The 17,788-nt window shown below is 59.5% G+C and overlaps 3 protein-coding genes across 5 annotated transcripts in view; 1 reads left to right on the forward strand and 2 right to left on the reverse strand.

Annotated features, from left to right (window-relative positions):
- The first annotated feature begins 2,364 nt into the window (after positions 1–2,364).
- PERM1 (PPARGC1 and ESRR induced regulator, muscle 1) lies at positions 2,365–7,627 on the forward strand. 3 transcript variants are annotated; one of them, XM_035020105.1, is made up of 5 exons: positions 2,365–2,495; positions 2,971–3,110; positions 3,468–5,598; positions 6,165–6,290; positions 6,548–7,627. In XM_035020105.1, exons 3-5 carry the CDS (start codon positions 3,609–3,611, stop codon positions 6,673–6,675), a joined length of 2,244 nt encoding a protein of 747 aa, XP_034875996.1. In that variant the 5' UTR covers positions 2,365–2,495; positions 2,971–3,110; positions 3,468–3,608; the 3' UTR covers positions 6,676–7,627. The 3 variants fall into 3 exon arrangements, with proteins under 3 accessions (XP_034875996.1, XP_034875994.1, XP_034875995.1); XM_035020103.1 differs by lacking the exon at positions 2,971–3,110; XM_035020104.1 differs by lacking the exons at positions 2,365–2,495; positions 2,971–3,110 and adding an exon at positions 3,121–3,283.
- Positions 7,628–7,727: 100 nt separating this feature from the next.
- On the reverse strand, positions 7,728–15,988 carry PLEKHN1 (pleckstrin homology domain containing N1). Its single transcript, XM_035020106.1, has 16 exons — positions 15,685–15,988; positions 15,481–15,580; positions 12,612–12,758; positions 12,437–12,517; positions 12,240–12,312; positions 11,789–11,916; positions 11,577–11,708; positions 11,112–11,192; positions 10,243–10,318; positions 9,972–10,120; positions 9,717–9,851; positions 9,393–9,533; positions 9,080–9,220; positions 8,713–8,922; positions 8,375–8,423; positions 7,728–8,290 (listed from the first exon to the last, which is right to left on the reverse strand). The coding sequence occupies exons 1-16, from the start codon at positions 15,765–15,767 to the stop codon at positions 8,175–8,177; spliced, it is 1,842 nt and encodes a 613-aa protein (XP_034875997.1). The 5' UTR covers positions 15,768–15,988; the 3' UTR covers positions 7,728–8,174.
- A 742-nt stretch (positions 15,989–16,730) lies between these two features.
- The window catches only part of KLHL17 (kelch like family member 17), a 6,304-nt gene continuing 5,246 nt past the window's right edge, over positions 16,731–17,788 (reverse strand). The window contains exon 12 of the mRNA XM_035020109.1: positions 16,731–17,641. Coding sequence (XP_034876000.1) covers positions 17,413–17,641 — 229 coding nt within the window. The 3' untranslated portion in view covers positions 16,731–17,412. The remainder of the gene's footprint in view (positions 17,642–17,788) is intronic.

A 17,788-nucleotide genomic window follows, 5' to 3' on the forward strand; every position in this document is an offset into this window, starting at 1 on the left:
ATTAGAAGCTTGCAATTTTCAACCCCAGTCCCCCATCTTCCAGAGAGGAGAGGGGCTGGAAGTGGAGTTAATGGTCCATCATGCCTATGTAAGGAAGCCTCCATAACATCCCAGTAGTATGGGGGTCGGAGAGCTTCCAGGTTGGTGAACATGTGGAGGTGCGGGGAGAGTGTCACCCTGGACAGGGTATGGAAGCTCCATGCCCTTCCCACATACCTCACCTTATCCATCTCTTCGATCTGGCTGTTCATCTGTACCCTTTATCATATCTTCTTACAATAAACTGGTAAATGTAAGTAAACGTCTCCCTGACCTCTGTGAGCCACTCTAGTAAATTAATCGAATCCAAGATGGAGAGGTCATGGGAAACTCTGGTTTGTAGCCAAGCTGGACAGAAGGTGGCAGTACCCTGAGGACCTGCTGCTTGTGACTGGCATCTGAAGGGGGGCAGTCCTGTGGGACTGAGCACTCACCTGTGTCTCCAGGTAAATGGTATCAGACTTGAGTGAAACTGTAGGACACCCAGCTGGTGTCAGGGACACAGAAGTGAAATGTTTGGTGTGGGTAGTGCAGGAGACTCACGGGAGAACACATAGGCATGATGGACCATTAACTCCACTTCCAGCCCCTCTCTCCTCTCTGGAAGATGGGGGGCTGGGGTTGAAAATTGCAAGCTTCTAATCATGGCTGGTCTTCCTGATGACCATCCCCATCCAAAAGCCTCCCCGGAGTTGCCTCATTAGAACAAAAGATGGTCCTGGTACTCTTATCACTTAGGAATTTACAAGGGTTTCAATAGCTCTGTGCCAGGAACAGGGCAGAAACCAATATGTCTAGTCTCCTACGGGGACTAGAACAAAAATGTTCTTAGGGTCCAATTCCACTCGTATAAAGCTCACTACAGGCCAGGTTGGCTTGTGCACTGTGGCCAGGTGGCAGACACCAGCAGGTGGGGTCCTTCGCGGGTGGGGTCCAGCAGCAGCTACATGCTGCGCTCCCCATTTGTGCCCTTCCTGCATGTGTGATATGCTGACTAGTTTACCGGGAATCAAAGCACCCCAGCCTCTCACATCCTTTGTGAAGCTGCTTCCGTCATCGTCACCCTCACAGCCTTGGCCCTTGTTGTCTCCCACCCTCTCGGGCCCTCCAAGGCCCTGTTCTCAGAGAAGAGTCTCTGGTCCATCCAGGGCACCCCTTCTCGCCACAATATTCCCTTCTTACATTATGTTTCTGTCAGAAACGATCTCGTTGACCTGTTTGTTTTGGTGTTTGCTGCTTGGCTCCCCTACTCCCTCTTCATGTCCCCTAGCCTAGAAGGCACAGGCGTGGGTGTCACAGGGACCTGCATGGGGATGGGCAATATCAGCCTCCCAAGATCAGGATGGCCTGGAGAAGGGCTAAGAGTAGGGGCTTTGGGACCCAACTCTGCCATTTGCCAGCTGTGTGGTCGTGTGCAAGTCACTCACCCTCTCCGTGCCCCACCAAGCTCAACTGTGAAAAAAGAGTCCTCTTTGTGCCCCCTCTCAGGATGGACAAGTTTTAGGAAAAGTGCTCACGAGGGCTTGGAATGGGAGGTGTTATTCTGGAGGCCCATTTCTGAGGCCCTGTCATCCCTGCCTGCCTACTCTTGGTGACTGGTTCAGCTGGGGGTGGCAGCACCAGGCTCCCTTTCTTGGACCATCAGACTCTGTGCTGCACCCTGCCTCTTGGGCCCATCTACAGGAGCCTAGGTCAGGAGAGGTCTGGTGGGGTGTAGCCCACTTTCCACCCCTGAACCCTCCCAACCCTCTCTAGAGGCCCAAGGCCCATACTCCTTGGGGTTCCTGCCACCAAGAGCCCTCAATGACCCCACTTGTCCCTTGAGTTCCACTGGCAGGTTCAGCAGTGCTGCCAGGGAAGGGGCCAGTGAGCCTTTTGAGGCCAGAGGAGAGAGGTACAAGCCTTGCTTCCCTATTCCACCCCCAGTCAGCAGCAGCCCACCTCCAAAGGACCTCTAGGAACATTCTGGAATGGTAATTTCCCACTTACCACTCTGCAACGCTTTATTTTCCACACAGGTAACAGGGTAAAGCCCTAAGACCCGGAAGGGCATCGGTTGATGGGGGGATGGAAGATGGAGTTGCTAGCAAAGGGCCTGAGGTTTTGCAGCGGGTGGGGCTGCTTTAAGAGGAAAGATCAGCCTGGGCCAAGAGATGAAGTGCACAGTGGCCTTCAGCTTGGGAAAAGGAGGCCCGTGCAGGACGGATTGCAGGTCAGCATTCTCTGGCCAGCATCTGACCTGATCAGGATGGCATCCCTCACAAAGCTGGAGGCTCCTCAAATGCCATCTATTTGTGTCCTGGACCCTGACCACTGGCAGGAGACATGTGACCACAGGGATGGGGTATTTTTGGCAGTGGGGGTGGGGCCTGCGTGGTGAGCCCAGCACCATGCTGCTCTGGGACAAGCGGCTCGGACGCCCAGCTCTGTTGCCCTGGCTGGCCACAGGGTCCCAGGTACGACACTGTTAGTCCCTCATTCCCACCCTAAGAAGTCCCAAAGTCAGACAGAGGGAATTCCCCAAGGGCCAGTGAGGAGGGCAAATTTCAGGCGTCAGGAGGGCACAGTGCTCTGGTCTCAAGGCATCTTCATCTCAGCACTGGCCTGGCCAGAGTGACCTCTCACCTCCCTGGGTGTGGTGGTAGCTGACCAAAGGCCAAAGAGCTCTTCCCATAGGAGGCCAAGACACTGCTCTCAAGCAGTTAGGGTCACCTCTGTTCACTGAGATGAGGCAGAAGCAGGGGGCTCTGCCAGCCGGGCAGGCCTGGGTGAGGGGCAGAGACCTTGAGGATGGCCCTAGTGGTCCACCGGGAGTTAGGAGGTTCATTTCTGCTCTGTGACCTCCTGCCTAGGCAGGGGGCAGAGCCAGGCACTCCCTGCTGACCCCTGAGTGGGCTCTAGCCAGCACAAGTGTGACCTTGGTGATCTCAGTGGAAGCCCAGAAGCCTGTCCCAGCCAAGGCTGGTGGAAGGTCATCACCAAAGGCTGGTCACCTGCTGAACGCTGCTCCTCCTCCATGGCCTGCTGCCACCTGAGGCGTGCTGGGACAGACCAGGGCTGACCATCACCCAGTGAGTGACCCTTGAAATGGGCTTTGCTGTATAAAGTTTACCTTGGTGCCTGCAATTCTGGAGGAAGGTTGGAGAAGGCGGAGCTGACCCAGTGGAACAGAAAAGGCTGAAAGATGTGAAGAAAACCACTCTGGGGACAAAATTTCAAACAGGAGGAACCCCTATTTTTTAGTGTACGTCATTAATCTAAGCCATATTTGATTCTAGGAATGTAACAATGTATCATTACAAGGTTATTATTTGGGGTCAGTTAGGAAATAGGGAAAGTGGGAGTTACAGGTTTTCTAACTTGGAGGAGGGGTCGGTTCGGACAGCCACTCAGCTTCCTTCAGGTTTCCCCGTTTTGCTTTCTTTCAGGAAGCAGATGGAGTGCCGCCCCCGAGCCAAGGAGGTGGGGGGCACCCCAACAATTGTATGCTGGCCGGTGCCCAGGACCTGGGTCCACGAAGACCCCGCCTGGCCTCAAGCTCTGCTGCTGAAGTCCTCTGCTGACCTGAAATGGAAAACTTCCAGTACAGCATCCAGTTGAGTGAGCAGGACTGGGCTGAGTTTTCGGCCGCAACGGAGGAGTGTGGCCTCCTGCAGGCCAGCCTGGCCTCTGGGGATGAGCTCTTGTCCAGTGACATTGACCAAGGGGACAGCAGTGGCAGCAGTCCTCCTGCGCCTCCACCCCTTCTCGAGGGGCAGCCAGCGTCCAGGGGGAGGGGCTGGCCTGGCTTCAAGGAGGAGGACAAGGCAGCTACCCGGTCGCTGGTCAGCAGGTCTTGGCGTGAGCCTGTCTTGGCCCTGGGGGCTGATCAGCAGACACCTAGCACGTCCGCACGGTCAGAAGCTTTGCAGTCCCTCAGATGTGACGCTGCCCCCCTAGGCCAGAGCTTGTCCCTTCTAGGGCCAGTGTCTTCCAGAGACAAGATGCAGAGGCTTCTGCAGGGGCCAGCCCCCCAGGGCCCTGTCCCTAGTCCACCTGGTGAGCCTCCCCAGAGCTCTGAGTCTCCTGGCTGCAGCACAGCTCCCCAGAGGCCCCCTGGAACCCCGCCACGCAGCCCCAGCCGAAAGAAGAGGCATGCTGCTGGAGCCAAGGGGGGTGGGTGCTTGCGTACCCCAGGCTCTGCTCCCACCCAGCAGGGTTCCCTGCTGCTTGTTGAGGTCAGGCCCAAGGAGGGCCTTGGCCTGGCTGGGTCCAGGGGGAAGGGTCTCTCAGCTGGCACAGCAGAGCAGACAGCAGGAACCGGGCAGGATGAACTGTGTCCAGAGTCTGCAGGAGCCCCTGCACAGGTAACCAGGCAAGGAACAGATCCGGATCTGTCTACACCTGTCCCTATGACCGAGGAAGGTACAAACCTACTCAGCATGACCCCCGGAGCTGAGCTACACACTGTGTCCACACCTGCCCAGGAGACTCATCCAGATATCTCAATGGCTAAGTCAGATGCAGCTCTGTCTACACCTGCCTCCAAGCTTCAACCTGACACACCTCTGTCTACACCTGCCTCCAAGTCTAGGCTGGACACGGACCTGCCTATGCTAGGCCCAGTGGTTAAGCAGGAGGTGGATTTATCTACACTTGTTCCGCCTCACCTTGTTTCCAAGGCCCAATCTGACGTGGATGTGTCAACACCTGCTCCCATTCCCCAGGCGGGGCCTGACGTGGTGAAGGTGGAGGTTGCCCCAACGGCCAAGCCATGTTTGAGCCCTGTTGTGTCTCCAGGAGGACACCGAGAGAAGCCCAGAGAGGAGCCTTCAGCAGGTGCCGCTGGACATCCTTCAGGGGATCCCCCACTAGGCCCTGTCCAAGCACCCAAGAAGAAGAAAGTGCGATTTTCCATGGCTGTGCCCAGCCCTGAGGAGCCAGGTTCAGGAGAGACCTCAGGCCCACCCTCACCAGCCACAGCCCGGCCCTCACCCCCCAGGACAGCAGTGGGGGGCCGAGGGGGGCCTGGAGGCTGGGACGCCATGGCAGTTGGGCCCCGGTCTCCCCAGCCTCGGATCCTCAAACACCTGCCTCCCCATTCCCCCTCTGCTTCAGTGGGGCACAGGCCCGGGAGCAGCTTTGCAGTGACCCTCCCAGAGGCCTATGAGTTCTTTTTTTGTGACACTATTGAGGAGGAAGATGAAGATGCTGAGGAGGTGGCAGAAGCTGACCAGGCTCTGGCCGAAGTACAGTGGCCAGACATGTGTGAATTCTTCTTCCAGGACCGTCGAGCCCAGAGGTCTGGGCCCTGGGGGGGCCACTCTGTGGCCCAACCCCCACAGGCTGACCCTGTGCCAACCCTTCCACCTGGAGACCCTGTGCCCATCTCCATCCCCGAGGCCTATGAACACTTCCTTGGGGAGGACTCGTCGGGGGGCATGCTGGAGCTGGCTGCCCTTCTCCAGCTGCAGGCCACAGAGCCCCCCGGCTTGGCCCCCTGGGGCATGGGGCCTGGTACCCCACCAGAGCCTACCCCAGACACAGCCGAGCAGTGCAGTTGGGCAGTCAGGCAAGCAGGTGCGTGTCGCGTGGGCCCCATGGGCTGTCCAGGTCCTGGGAACATACTGTCCAGGGAGTTCAGCCAGGAGGACCGCTGCGGAGGGGCAGTCTAGGACCCCGAGCCATGAGCCGGTGGGGGGGTGCTTAGGGATGACCTGGGAAGGATGGACTAGCTCCTGGCCGTCGCAGGACATAGTCCAGGTGGGGCAGACTAGGCCAGACACCACAGCCACTCAGGGATTTGTCTGCACTGACCATCATTCTGTATCCAGGCCCAGGTGACAGCAGTGCCCTGCCCCCCCACCTCTAGCATGGTAGACACTGGGACAGCTCCCACTCCGGCCTTGCTGCCTCCCAGGTCAGGCACGCAACAGACTTCATCTCACATTCCCCTTGGAAGATACTTTACAAACCAGGGAATGGTACCCAGAGGCAACTGGCTCAAGTCAGCTTGACTCAACCACGCCACACACTACCCTGGGTCTTGGGACAGAGGTGTCATCGGGAAGATGACTCACAGCATACCTGGGACAGATGAGTCTGAGTGGAAATGCCAGAGCACAGAGCATGCTTCTCTCTCCTAGGGGAGCCCCGAGATCCTCTCACCTCATTGACCTTCAGCCAGGATGACATGTGCCTGGTGTTTGTGGCCTTTGCCACCTGGGCTATGAGAACATCAGACCTGCATACCCCAGATGCCTGGAAAACAGGTTTGGGGGCCCTGGGGGAGGAGCGGGCTGGTACCCAGGAGGACCAGTGGTGTCCAGTCTCACCTGCTGGGCCAGCAGGGATGAGGGGTGCGTGGGGAAGCAAAGATTTCTCCCGTGACCTTGCTCCTCTCATTGCTGACCCACTCCTCGCCCTGCTGGCCTCCCTCTGCCCTTTGAGGACCAGGCCATGTGGGTAGAAGGTGGTGAACAGGCCGGGATGGAGCCGGCACTCAGGAGGCTCTGTGCTTCTCTTGCAGTGTTGTTGGCCAGCATTGGTACCATCTCTGCCATCCACTGCTTCCGCCGGCAGGCGGGGCAGGGACGCCCCAGCCGCAGCCGCAGCCGCAGCCGCAGCCCCAGCCCCAGCCGCAGCCCCAGCTCTTAGAACCCAGGCTTGGTCCAGGAAGACACAGGACAAAGAAATGGCCACAGGTGCTGAGGACGAGGTGCTGCCCTCAGGTCTGGCCCTTTGACCCCTGTGTTCTATGGTGTCTGGGAAGGAGCCAGTGTTCTTGGTCCTGCTCCTTGGATTCCACCCAAAGGTCTAACCACTGGCTAAGGCCAAGACTGTGCTTCACACCTGGGAGGAGGGAGATTCTGGAAGGTGGATGGGTAGATGCTGAGCAAGGAGCTGGTTAGTAAGGTGGCCAGATCAGCTAATAAAAACATAGGGTGCCAGTGAAAGTTGAATTTCAGACATGCAGTATTTGAGATGTACTTATACTAAATTCTGTGTGGTTTATCTGAAATCAAATTTAACTGGGTGTCCTATATTTCATTGGGTTATCTAGTTACAGGGGAGAGGCAGGATAAGGCTCTGGAACCTAGAAGGTGTCAGAGCAGCAGGAAAGCCCCAGCTGGAAATCTGGGCAGGGGGCAAGAGTGAGGAGACTAGATGGCCTTCAGGCTGGAGGGGGGTGTCCCGGGAACTCTCTGCCTTGTTGACAAGTGGGCTGGGGTAGTGAAAGCCTCTGAGGCCTCTGTGACCCTTAAGCCCCAAGGGCCTATGGCCAAGGCCTCCTTGGCTCCTGCCTCAGTGAGCAGGTGCCTGCAGGGTGGGGGTCTGTAGGGCAGAAGCTGGAGCCCCTCCTCTGGGGAACCCTGGATGAGGTGCAGAGGTGGAATATGGTGGTGGCACATAAAGGGACTGGACATTTGGGATTGTCCCAAGGCTTCGAGGAGCCAGAGATGGGGCAGGAAGGTGGGTGGGAAGCTGGTGGTGGCAGAGCAGTGGAGGCCACCAGGCTCGGTGCCAGGTGGGCACGGGCACAGGGTCCCCAGGATGCTGAGTGGAAAATGCATGGACACACAGCACAAATAAAATCTTCTCTTTCTTTCTTGTTTAGTCTCTTGTCAGTTTCTCCTGACCAGCTGCAGCCTACTGACATTTGCCCAGAATACCCTTCTATTTCTGCTTGTGACGTCTCAGACTTTGCTGACTTCCCTATCCTCGTGCTCTCTGATCTCACGTGCTCTGACCCTCACTAACCTGACTTTCTCAGTCCTCTGACCTTCCCACCTGCACCGTTCTCCCACCGCCAGGTAAAGCCTGCATTGAGTGGCCTCCCTCATTCCTTCCCTGGAGGAAAGGATGAAATTTAGCCCCTCTATGAGGCCTGCTTTGATCTGGGGTGTAGCCATGTTGTCAGGCCATCTTCAGTATCAGGCTCTCCTCCTGGCCCTTCCAGAGCCCAGGGAAACTCAGAGTTCTGGAGAACCCTTCACCCTGCTGGGATCAGACACTGACTCAGCACTGGATGGGGTTCAAGTATTGGATGCCGGTCGGCCTGTGGCCCCACAAAGAAAGACCCAGGCTCTGCTGCAAACCCCCACTCCAGGGTCTGTGCTGGCAGGTGGTCCTGAGAACCAGTCACCCAGAGGCCATCAGATCCACTGGATGAGCCCCCCCCCAGCCTCAGGTCCTCCTTGGGGCCACCGCTTGTGGGAGGGAGATGAAGCCTTGTCCCAGATGTTGCCAGAGCTCTTGGGGGGATGACCACCTGGTGGGGAGGACAAAGATGCATGTGCCTTCAGGAAGCAATACACAGAACTCCCCTCAGAAAGAGGCAAGGGCCCTCACTCACCTGAGGGAGGTGGCAGGGGGTCAGGTGAGACCTTCCTCGCTGGGGAGACCTGGGGACCCCAACCACAAGTCTGAGACTTGAGCCCTGGGGGAGGAGGCTTGGAGACCAGCCCACCAAGCTGCCAGATCCTAGCCCTACTTTTTCCTCCTGGTTGTGGATCTTCCCTTCCTGCCTCTACCTGCCCCACCCCTCCCCAGCACTGCTTCCTGTCTTTGGTCTCAGCTCACCCTATCTTCCTGTTTCCATCTCTCCTGCTCCCCCAGGGTCCCAGAGCCCCCACACTACCTCCACCTCTCCACAGAACCCTTTACCTGGCAGGGGTGGGGGCTGCTACTCACATGCTGAGGGGAGTCTGGGGGTGGTGGCCCCCGGCCCTTGATGGAGCCTCGGTGCCGCTGAGAGGCTCTGGGCTGCAGGGCTCCCTTCTTGGAGAGCAAGTGGGGACCAGAGAGTCCAGAGCTGGGGTCAGAGACAGGCACAGACACAGGGACCGAGGGGAAGGGGCTCGAGGACTCAGGTCCAAGTGAGCTCTGCATTGCGCTGAGGAACTGCCAGGAAAGGGATGGGGACCTGAGGCCCTGGACCAGAACCTCCATGGAGCTGAGGGATCCCTGCCCCCAGAACCCCTTGGCCACTCATCATGACCTGAGCACACCTCAGGCTGTGGACACATCTAGCCCTTTCTGTCACCCACAGGGAACTGACCTCATCCAGGCCCTGGACGTCTGTGATCTTGTGGTAGGAGGTAGCAGGTGGTGTGTAGGGATCAGCATAGAGTGGGGAGTGTGGGGTCTTCAGAGGGTGGTCTGGGGCCTCAGGGTTGTCCTCTAGGCTCTGCCTGCTCAGCTGCAGGCAAGAGGCAGAAGAGACAGGTTTCCTGGAGCTGGAGGTGGCCTGAGTTCTCCCTTCTCTGTGCAAGAAGGCCTCTAGGTGGGCTCCAGGACAACCTGGGCCTGAGAGATGGAGGCCAGGGAGGTGGAGGGTGGGAGGGAGAACTGGGTCAGTGTCCTGGGCCCACCTTGGTCAGGTCCAAGTACAACGAGGTGGCCAGGCTGGGCCCCTCACCCCGGGCCTTACTCCTGGGTGACTGGCTGATGCTGCTCCATCTCAGTTCTGCCCTCTGCCTGCTGACGCTGGTGCAGCCCGGGTTGGCCTGGTCCTGTGGGGACCAAAGACCTTTCAGAAGGTTCCCAAGGGCCCTCACCCACTCAGTCCTCTGAGGCTGCACACAGTTCCCTCCAGGTCCTGCCTGGGATGGAGTGCCATGGGGACCCAGGCAGGTTGTCCTCATGACCTCCTGCCCTTTTCTTCTGTTTGTCCCTCCCCAGCCCCTGATACTCACAGGTACAGCCTGGGCAGGGCAGCGGGTGGTGGATGGCACTGAGGACTCAGGGACAGAGGGGCTGGTGTGGGTGGAGGGGGAGTCCCAGCTTGTTTGTCCATCTGAGGAGAGTGAGCCTCGGCCACCACCCATGACCTGGACAGCAGGGGGCAGGGAGCGAGGAGGTGAGACAGAGAGCAGGGCCCCTACCCTAGACCTACCCTTCTGCCCAGACGTGAGATGTGGGGGCAGCCTCTCCCCCTGCTGACCCCTCACCTGTGTGGACACCCGTGGGCCTGCGAAGCTCTCAGGGCCCGCCAGAGGGGCGGCTCCATCCCTGGGCGAGATGGTCTGCAGACACAGTAACCAATGGCTGTAGTCCTCGTAGCTCGCACACACCACACGGATAGTGTTGATGAAGCGGCCTAGCACACAGACACCGTGAGGGGGCCTGGCAAGCAGAAAGCCCCCTGCAAGGCCCCACTGAAGAGCTGGGGCACCCACCAGGCTCATGCCCCCCCCCCGCCCAGGCCAGGCCTCTGCCCACCTTCGATCAGGAAAGAACGGATCTGCTTCTCCTTCTCCTCCAGGTTGATGCGGATGGCGCTGAGTGGGAGCTCCCCCTGTGGGGGCAGTGATGGAAGATGGGGCCTGAGTCTGGGGGCAAAACCCTGTGCCTCTGCCTGGGCCCATACTTCTGTCTCACCCTCCAGAGCTGGGCTGGGCCTCCAGACGGCAGGCAGAGGGCAAGGCAGGGGGCGAGACAGGGCTGAGGCTGACATCCCTGAGGGGGGCCGGCGCTCCCTGTCTGTCCTGAGGGATCTCTTTACCCCTGGGCTCTGGGTGGGGCCTTCATCAGCCAATGGCAGGCACAGATGGATGCCTCTGGGGACCGGTCCCCTGGGTCACCTACTAAGACTGGGGGTAGGTTGGGACGGAGTTATGCGGAAGACTCCTGCATTTTTCTCAGCGACTGAAGGCCATGATCACCCCCAGAGTAGAAAGTTACTGTGATGCACACAACAGACACACTCCAGCCCCAGAGGACGCTCCTACACACGCATACACACACACACACACGCCCCTCAGGCGCCAGGAAAATGTCCACTCAGAGGTATAGGCCCAGCACAAGAGTGTCTCCCAGGAGTGGTCCTGCCCCCATGCCACCTGCCCCAGGTGATGGTCCTGCTGAGGGTGGAGGACCCTCTAGGATGATAAGCGATATTTATGCAGGGACCCCTCCTTGGCCACATCACAGCTGAGACCAGACTGACCAGGGCAGCAGGCCGGGTGGGTGGGGCCAGCACACTCTGTCTCAACAGGCCCCGAAATACAGGTTCCTCCTGAGCCGCTGCCCTCTCCCACCCCCACACACAGGGCGGTTCCCGGGCGGGCCCACAGTGGGGAGGGACCCACCTTAAAGCAAAGCCCATCTGCTTCTTCGGAGAAGATAGCCAGGGATGTTGGATACAGGACCAGGAGCCGGTCCCATTGCTCCTGTGAGGGGGTCAAAGGGCAGAGTGGGGGCTCGACTAGTGTGTGTGAGGGCCTGGCCCCCACTTGCCTCCTGAACCCCTCCCTCATCTCCTCACCCCTCCTCCGTGTCCTCACCCCTCCATCTCCTCCCACCCACCCTGTGCCCCTATGTTCTCACCCCCCTTCCCTATCTATCTCCTCACCCCTCCTCCGTGTCCTCACCCCTCCATCTCCTCCCACCCACCCTGTGCCCCTATGTTCTCACCCCCCTTCCCTATCTCCTCACCCCTCCTCCGTGTCCTCACCCCTCCATCTCCTCCCACCCACCCTGTGCCCCCATGTCCTCACTCCCATGGCCCCATCTCCTCTCACCCCTGGGTACTGCCCACCCCCCGCCCCACGCACCTGTGAGGGCAGATGCTGCAGCTTGACCCTCGAGGCACAGACGGCGCTGCCCACCATTTGATGCCCTAATGACTTTCGTAGCCGGGTCAGCCTGCGCTGCAGGGTCCAGGGCAGCTCGTCCTCAGGGGGGCCCTGGTGAAGGGGGGTCAGGGGCAGCGGAGGGTGTTGGCACAGGGGCACGGGAAGGGGGTGTGGGGGTTCCCAGGACTGACCTGTGGGGGTGCTGAGTGGCAATGTTGCAGCCCTCCCATGAGGGCTATCTGCTTTTCCAGGTGGTACAGCCAGAGGCCCAGCTCAGCCTGGCTGGGGCAGAGCACATGAAGGGGAGCAGGCAGCGGGCCTGGGGGTAGAGGGGTGGAGTGGGCTGGGCCTCAGCCCACAGGAAAGGCCCCACCCAAGGGTTCCATGGGCACCCCGGGGCCCGGGACAGGAGGACCCTGTGGCACCATCTGGGACCATCGGCCACTAACAGGGCCGCATTCACAGCTCTGGAGGTCTCCTGCCCACCGTCCTGCACCCCAGCTTGGCAAAAGCTCCTGTGCCCACTGGAGGAAAAGCCAGGGTCCCTCCAGGGTTCTGAAGCTCAGCCCAAGGCCAAGGCCGCTGAGCAGCCCCAGCTGAGGCCCCTCCTGGGGGCCAAGTCCACTCATGCCCCCCACACACCTGTGATCTGGAAGGCATGCTCTCTGGACCCCTCAAGCGGGCAGACACTCAGCTCCATCAGTGGTAACAGCCCCTGCCAGAGCACATGGGGGAAGGGGAGGGCTGGGGGACCCCTAGTGAGACATGGATACCCACCTCCCAAGAGGCTGCTCTCTCCTTCTACCCCTAGACTCCTCCCTTTGCCCATTTCCCTTCACCTGGAAGGTGAGTCCTTTGGAACCATGGGCCTGGAAGTAGAGGTAGGAGGGGAACAGCTCCAGATAGCAGTTGCTGATGTCCTGGGGGAAAGCAGGGCTGCTGGTCTGAGGGGCTGGGGGCCAGGCCCCAGGCTGGTACCCACACACCCCCCGACTCGGCCCAGCCTGGCCCCACCTGGCTATGCTGGAATCGTAGCTGGACCTTGGCATAGTGTACAACCTTGCCCAGATTCCTCACAGGCACCCTCCGCCGCCCCTTCTTGAACACACTCAGGAACGGCTGCTCTAGGTTTTCTCGCTGGCTCTCCAGGCCCCGGATGTCCTGTGGGGAGCAGAGCTCAGGGAGGGGGGCGTCTGACCTGGGGCCAGCTGCCCCACCCATACACACACCCACAGTTACATAATACAAAGGTTAGGAACATACCCACACCATCACTCATAGGTACAGAACCCCAATACGCACTCACAGCCTCTTAATATGGAAATGGTGGCAGCATACACATATGAGCTGTCATAACATTACATAATCTAGTGTAGAGGTGGCGAAGTCTTAACTCAATGGACATTCGACCCGTATTTTTGATATCTCCTGTGCACCTGCGTTTTGATTATTCAGCCTCCCAAGACTTGTTGGTCAGAAGGGTTTTTGGGTGTCTGAGGGAGATGATGCTCAAAGCTCTCCCATGCCTCTAGTGTCGGCTGTGTTTAATACCTGGTTCCACAGGGTGTGTGTGGGGGGGTTTCCATGTTAATATTCCCACCAGGGCCCATTTCAAGCTACCAGCACGTCAGTTAGTGGGGAGCTGGAAAGAGATGCATCACATCAGCCCTTGAGAGCGAATGTTGATTGTGTCAGCACACGGCAGCAGGCCCCTTAACCTCACCCACAGAGAAGACTGAGGTCCTGGCAATGGCCCCAGGGGTCCTCTTTGATCTGCCCCCCGCCCAGTCCTCTTTGCCCACATCAGGCACAGGCTGCCTTGGGGCCTCTATACTCATTCCCTCTGCCCACACCACTCAGTCCCATTCTCTTCTCACCATCAGGACATGGCTCGGATGTCACCTTCTCCGTGAGGTCCTGTCCGGATAACCTAACATTGTAGCCTTCCCTGACCCCTCTGCACACCTTTCTTCCTTTATTTTTCTCAACACTAGCCACTTCTGGCTTATCGTATCTTTTACCTGTCTTATCACCTGGTTCTGTCACGGAGATGGGAACACCAAGAGAACAGGGTCTTTGTCTGTTTTGCCCACTGCTGTATCCCCAGAAGTAGGCCAGGCCTGAGATGTGCTGGGGGTTCGATGCTTGTCTGCTGAGGGGAGGGAGTGTTGGGGCCCACAAACACTTAGCCAATCTTGCCACACAGAGAATCCTCTCTAATCAGGGCCTTGATCATCAGATTGGAAGTCAGATAGGGATGGGTACTGACCTGACATCCTGGCTAGAAGGGCTGAGGTCTAGGGGCTCAGGGGTGAGTTGGGGAGGGGCCATGCTCCACTTGGGTGCTGGCAGGGGCTGCCTTGAGGGCTGCTGAGCCCTGGCCAAGCTAAGCTGCCCCTTGGGCAAGCCCAGGAATGTGAGGCTTCCCTGCCTCTGGGTGGGGCCTCCTGTACCCACACCCAGTGTGGGGAACAACTTGGGGATGGGACCCATGAAAAATAGGCCATGAACAGGAAGGGCCATGTAGCTGTTCCTGTGGCCCAGGCTCAGCCTTAGGGCTTAGGGAGGAGTCAGCCTAGAGCCTTGGCAGGGCTGGCTCATTTGTAGGTGCAGAACCCACCATAGGGCAGGGCCTAAGAAGTGGCTCCTCCCCTGGCGCCCCTCCCCTCCCAGGTTCAACAGGCCTGCTCCCCTCTCCTGCTACTATGTCTTGGCAAGTGAGGACCACCGGGGCCACCGCATCTCACACGATTCCACCAGGGTCACATGATGTGTCCCGGGCTTGGACAGAGTTGAGGTCTGAGATACAGTCACATGGAGGGATTCTATCGCAGTCCAGCCAGACCGTGGACAGATGTGCCCTGTCCACCTCTCTGGAGCAGCATGGTTTCTCAAACCAGCACTTGCCTGCAGGGAGCCCTGGGACCTCAGAGGGCAGGAAAGGGGACAGGCCTGGGCTTCCCAGCCTGATGGGAACTAGCTGGAAAGGTGGGCTCTGGAAGCCCCCACCAGTTGCTAGGTCTCAAAGGAACAGTGTGAGAAGAGTGCAGGGTGGGATCCCTGACCCAGAGTGACAAATGTTCCTCCTTCTCTGGCCTGGGGTAAGATATTGGGGTATCATTTCCCTCACATTCTGGGGCTTTTGCAGATAGCAGAGCCTCCCACCATACCCAATGCTATCCAGGTTAGGGAAAAGGGCTGGGTGTCTCTCCCCTCTCAGCTAACCCTTAGCCCCTCAGGAGCTGGGCAGGGTGAGAGGGGCCAGTGTTCAGCTCAGAGGTAGCCTAGCATGTGGGAGCCACATCCTTGCTGTGTGGCCTTGGTAGGGGGGAATCACAGCAGGCTGCTGTGGAATGAGGCAGTGGTGGATGCCGAGACCCCCCCGGGAGAACCTGAGGCCTGGGCTGGCTCACGGTTCACCTGAAGCCCCTTACTCTCTCAGAGCGATGGCAGCCACAGCAACACACATATACGTGCTTGGTCCACCTCGATTGTGCCTGGGCATGCTGTCCCGCACCCAAGTCCAGGGTGGGGGCGGGCAGACACCCCAGGCATGGCTCTGAGTGGGTAGCCTGGCCATGGTGCCCCCTCTGGTGTAGCAGAGACTCCTGGAGGCCCCGCCTGTGGCCCGCCTCTGCCGGGTGCTCCCTCACCCCACTGACTCAGTGTCTCTCAGTTTCGCTCTCCGCTCAGACTTTCGGCCAGATGAGCTCCCCAGGGCGGGGCAGTGTCTACTTCCTCACTTCGTGCTGGATCTCACTCCCACCCAGGCTGACAGGGGAAGACCCTGAGCTGAGTGAAGATAGGACAGGTACACACAGTCACACAGAGACCACCGCCACCGCGACGCTGTGAGCTGGGACACGCCCACCCGCCTGCTCACCGTCCCAGGGATGTAGTAGAAGATCTTGTCAGCAGTGGCGTCCAGGTCAGGACCGGCCTCGGAGCCAAACAGGCCAGCCAGCTTCCTTGCACCATCCTCTCTGGGGATAAGGGAAGGGGGGAGCTCACAGCCTGGCCCCCGAGGCAGACTGAGGGACACCCCTGTGACCTAGGGACCAAGGCTGGGTTCCCCACCCCCCCTCACCTATTTCCCTTCAGCGAAGGCTTTCTGGAGAAGGACGCCCGGAGCCTCCTAGGGGCCTGAGGGACGCAGTGGCTGTTCCCCATGGGCGGCGGTGGCGGCGGGCCCAAGTTGAGCAGGTCGACAGGTCTGGGTCCCTCTGTACTGAGCCTCCTGTCCCGCCTCCCAGGCAGAGCTCTGGGAAGTCTTGCCCTACGCCTAAGGGCCGGACGAGGGTGGAGCCTTTCTGGGAGGGCCCCGCCCCTCACCTGGCCCAAGCCTTTCAGTTCTCTGACCTGGGTCCCCCACACATGCAGGCCAGTCTGAAGTCGCTGGGGGATGGGGGGGTGGGGGGGTGGGGAAGGAGGAGTCTTCTCCCCTGGTCCAGCCAAGAAAACCCATCTCAGCCTCCAGTCTGTATGGGAGGAGCCTCAAAGGCCAGGTTTGTGAGTACTTGGCCCGCCCGCACTCAGGCTGGGGTTGCCTGGGGTTGCCTGGGGTTGCCTAGGGCTGGAGCTCTGTGAGCCTAGGGCTCCCTCCCCCCAATACCACCCCTCCCCATGGAGAGTACACATCCTGTTTCCACCTCAATGCCACGGTCTGAGTCACCACTGACTGCAAGGGGGTGTGTGCTTGCTTTCAGCTGCTAAAACAGGAATTTATGACTTTGGGGAAGGGGAAGCCAGGACCCTCCCCCAACTTCTCCTGCTTCAGCCGAAACCTCACCCCAGGCCAAAGTCCAAGAAGGAGGCCACAAACCTCCTGGGTGCACCCGGGACCATCATGGTGAGGTAGGGGTAGTACGTGCACTCCCCTCTCTCCAGAGCCTGGGATGAGATGGGACCACGAGGGCCTCTCAGGACCAGGCCGACAGCGAACCACACTCCTGGTTGGGTGCTCATCCACGACATCACATCCCTGACCCACCTGGACGTGATGATGCTGCCTCAAAGCCCCCAGATGCCAAAGCAGAGCCTCAGCCCAGCTGCACAGCTGTCCCCAGGCCCTCCTGGTCACCCCAGATAAGACCCCAAAGGGTGGAGATGTACACTCAGCCTCAAGCCCACAGAGCCCAAGAAACATGTTTATTGTTCAAGTTGGCTCATATTGCTATGTGGGGTCTGTGGCACGCTTGTGCTCAGCTCAGTGCAGGATCCAGAAGAGACACCATGCCCAGGAGAAGGAAGCTTGCTTCATGCCCTTCTTGGGAGCGTGCCTGGCTGGGCAAGGTAGGGGTGGTGTGCAAAGCCCAGGCTGGAAGGGTCTGCACCTGCTCAGAAAACCCTCACCCCACTAACCCTGGCCTGCTGCTCAGTACCTGCCCCTTCAGTCCCTCCAGGTCTACAGGTCTGAGTTCGCCTCTGACCCATGCGCAATGCAAGTGTCCACCCCCATCGCTCCTTGGTGCCCCCAGTGGGGCAGGAGGACACCTGGGAAGGCAGCTTGGTCCCAGAGACACAGGACACTTCAAGGGGAAACGTGTAAACTAGTTAGTGCTGCGCTGCTCATCGTTCAATAAATAATAAATAAACAAACCAGTAAGTAAATAAACGGCACACACATAAACAGACACTGAGAAATGAACACAGAAACGGACGGCCTCGACGCAGAGACAAGGACAGACAGGGCAGGACTTTCCTGGTGGGGGCCGAGCACCCTGCCCCCGACACGTGAGGCGCTGGGGCCGCCCTGTGCGGCTTAAGGCATGTGGGAGGCCGCGGGGCCGGGCCTCTGTGCAGTCCGCGCCGCGGGTCAGAGGCTGGTGGACGACACGGACAGCGTGGGGGAGGAGGGAGGCGGGAAGTTGAGCAGCTCGAGCACCGCCACGCCCACACTGCTGCGCCGCGTGAACATGCAGGACGCGGCCACCCACTTGTTGGTCCTCGGGTTGTACTTCTCGATGGAGTTGAGGCTGGAGCTGCCGTCGTTGCCCCCCACGGCATACAGCCAGCCGTCCATGGCCACCAAGTCATGCGTGCTCCTGCGGGTGGGGAGGGGGGCGGTGAGCCGCGGGGGCGGGACTCCAAGAGCCTCCAGGGGCGGGGCCACGGGAGGAGCCTCCGGGGGCGGGGCCACGGGAGGAGCCTCCGGGGGCGGGGCCACGGGAGGAGCCTCCGGGGGCGGGGCC

This window comes from Mirounga leonina, unplaced genomic scaffold (genome assembly GCF_011800145.1).
Source record: "Mirounga leonina isolate KUSES-001 unplaced genomic scaffold, KU_Mleo_1.0 Mir_173, whole genome shotgun sequence".
NCBI lineage: Eukaryota > Metazoa > Chordata > Mammalia > Carnivora > Phocidae > Mirounga > Mirounga leonina.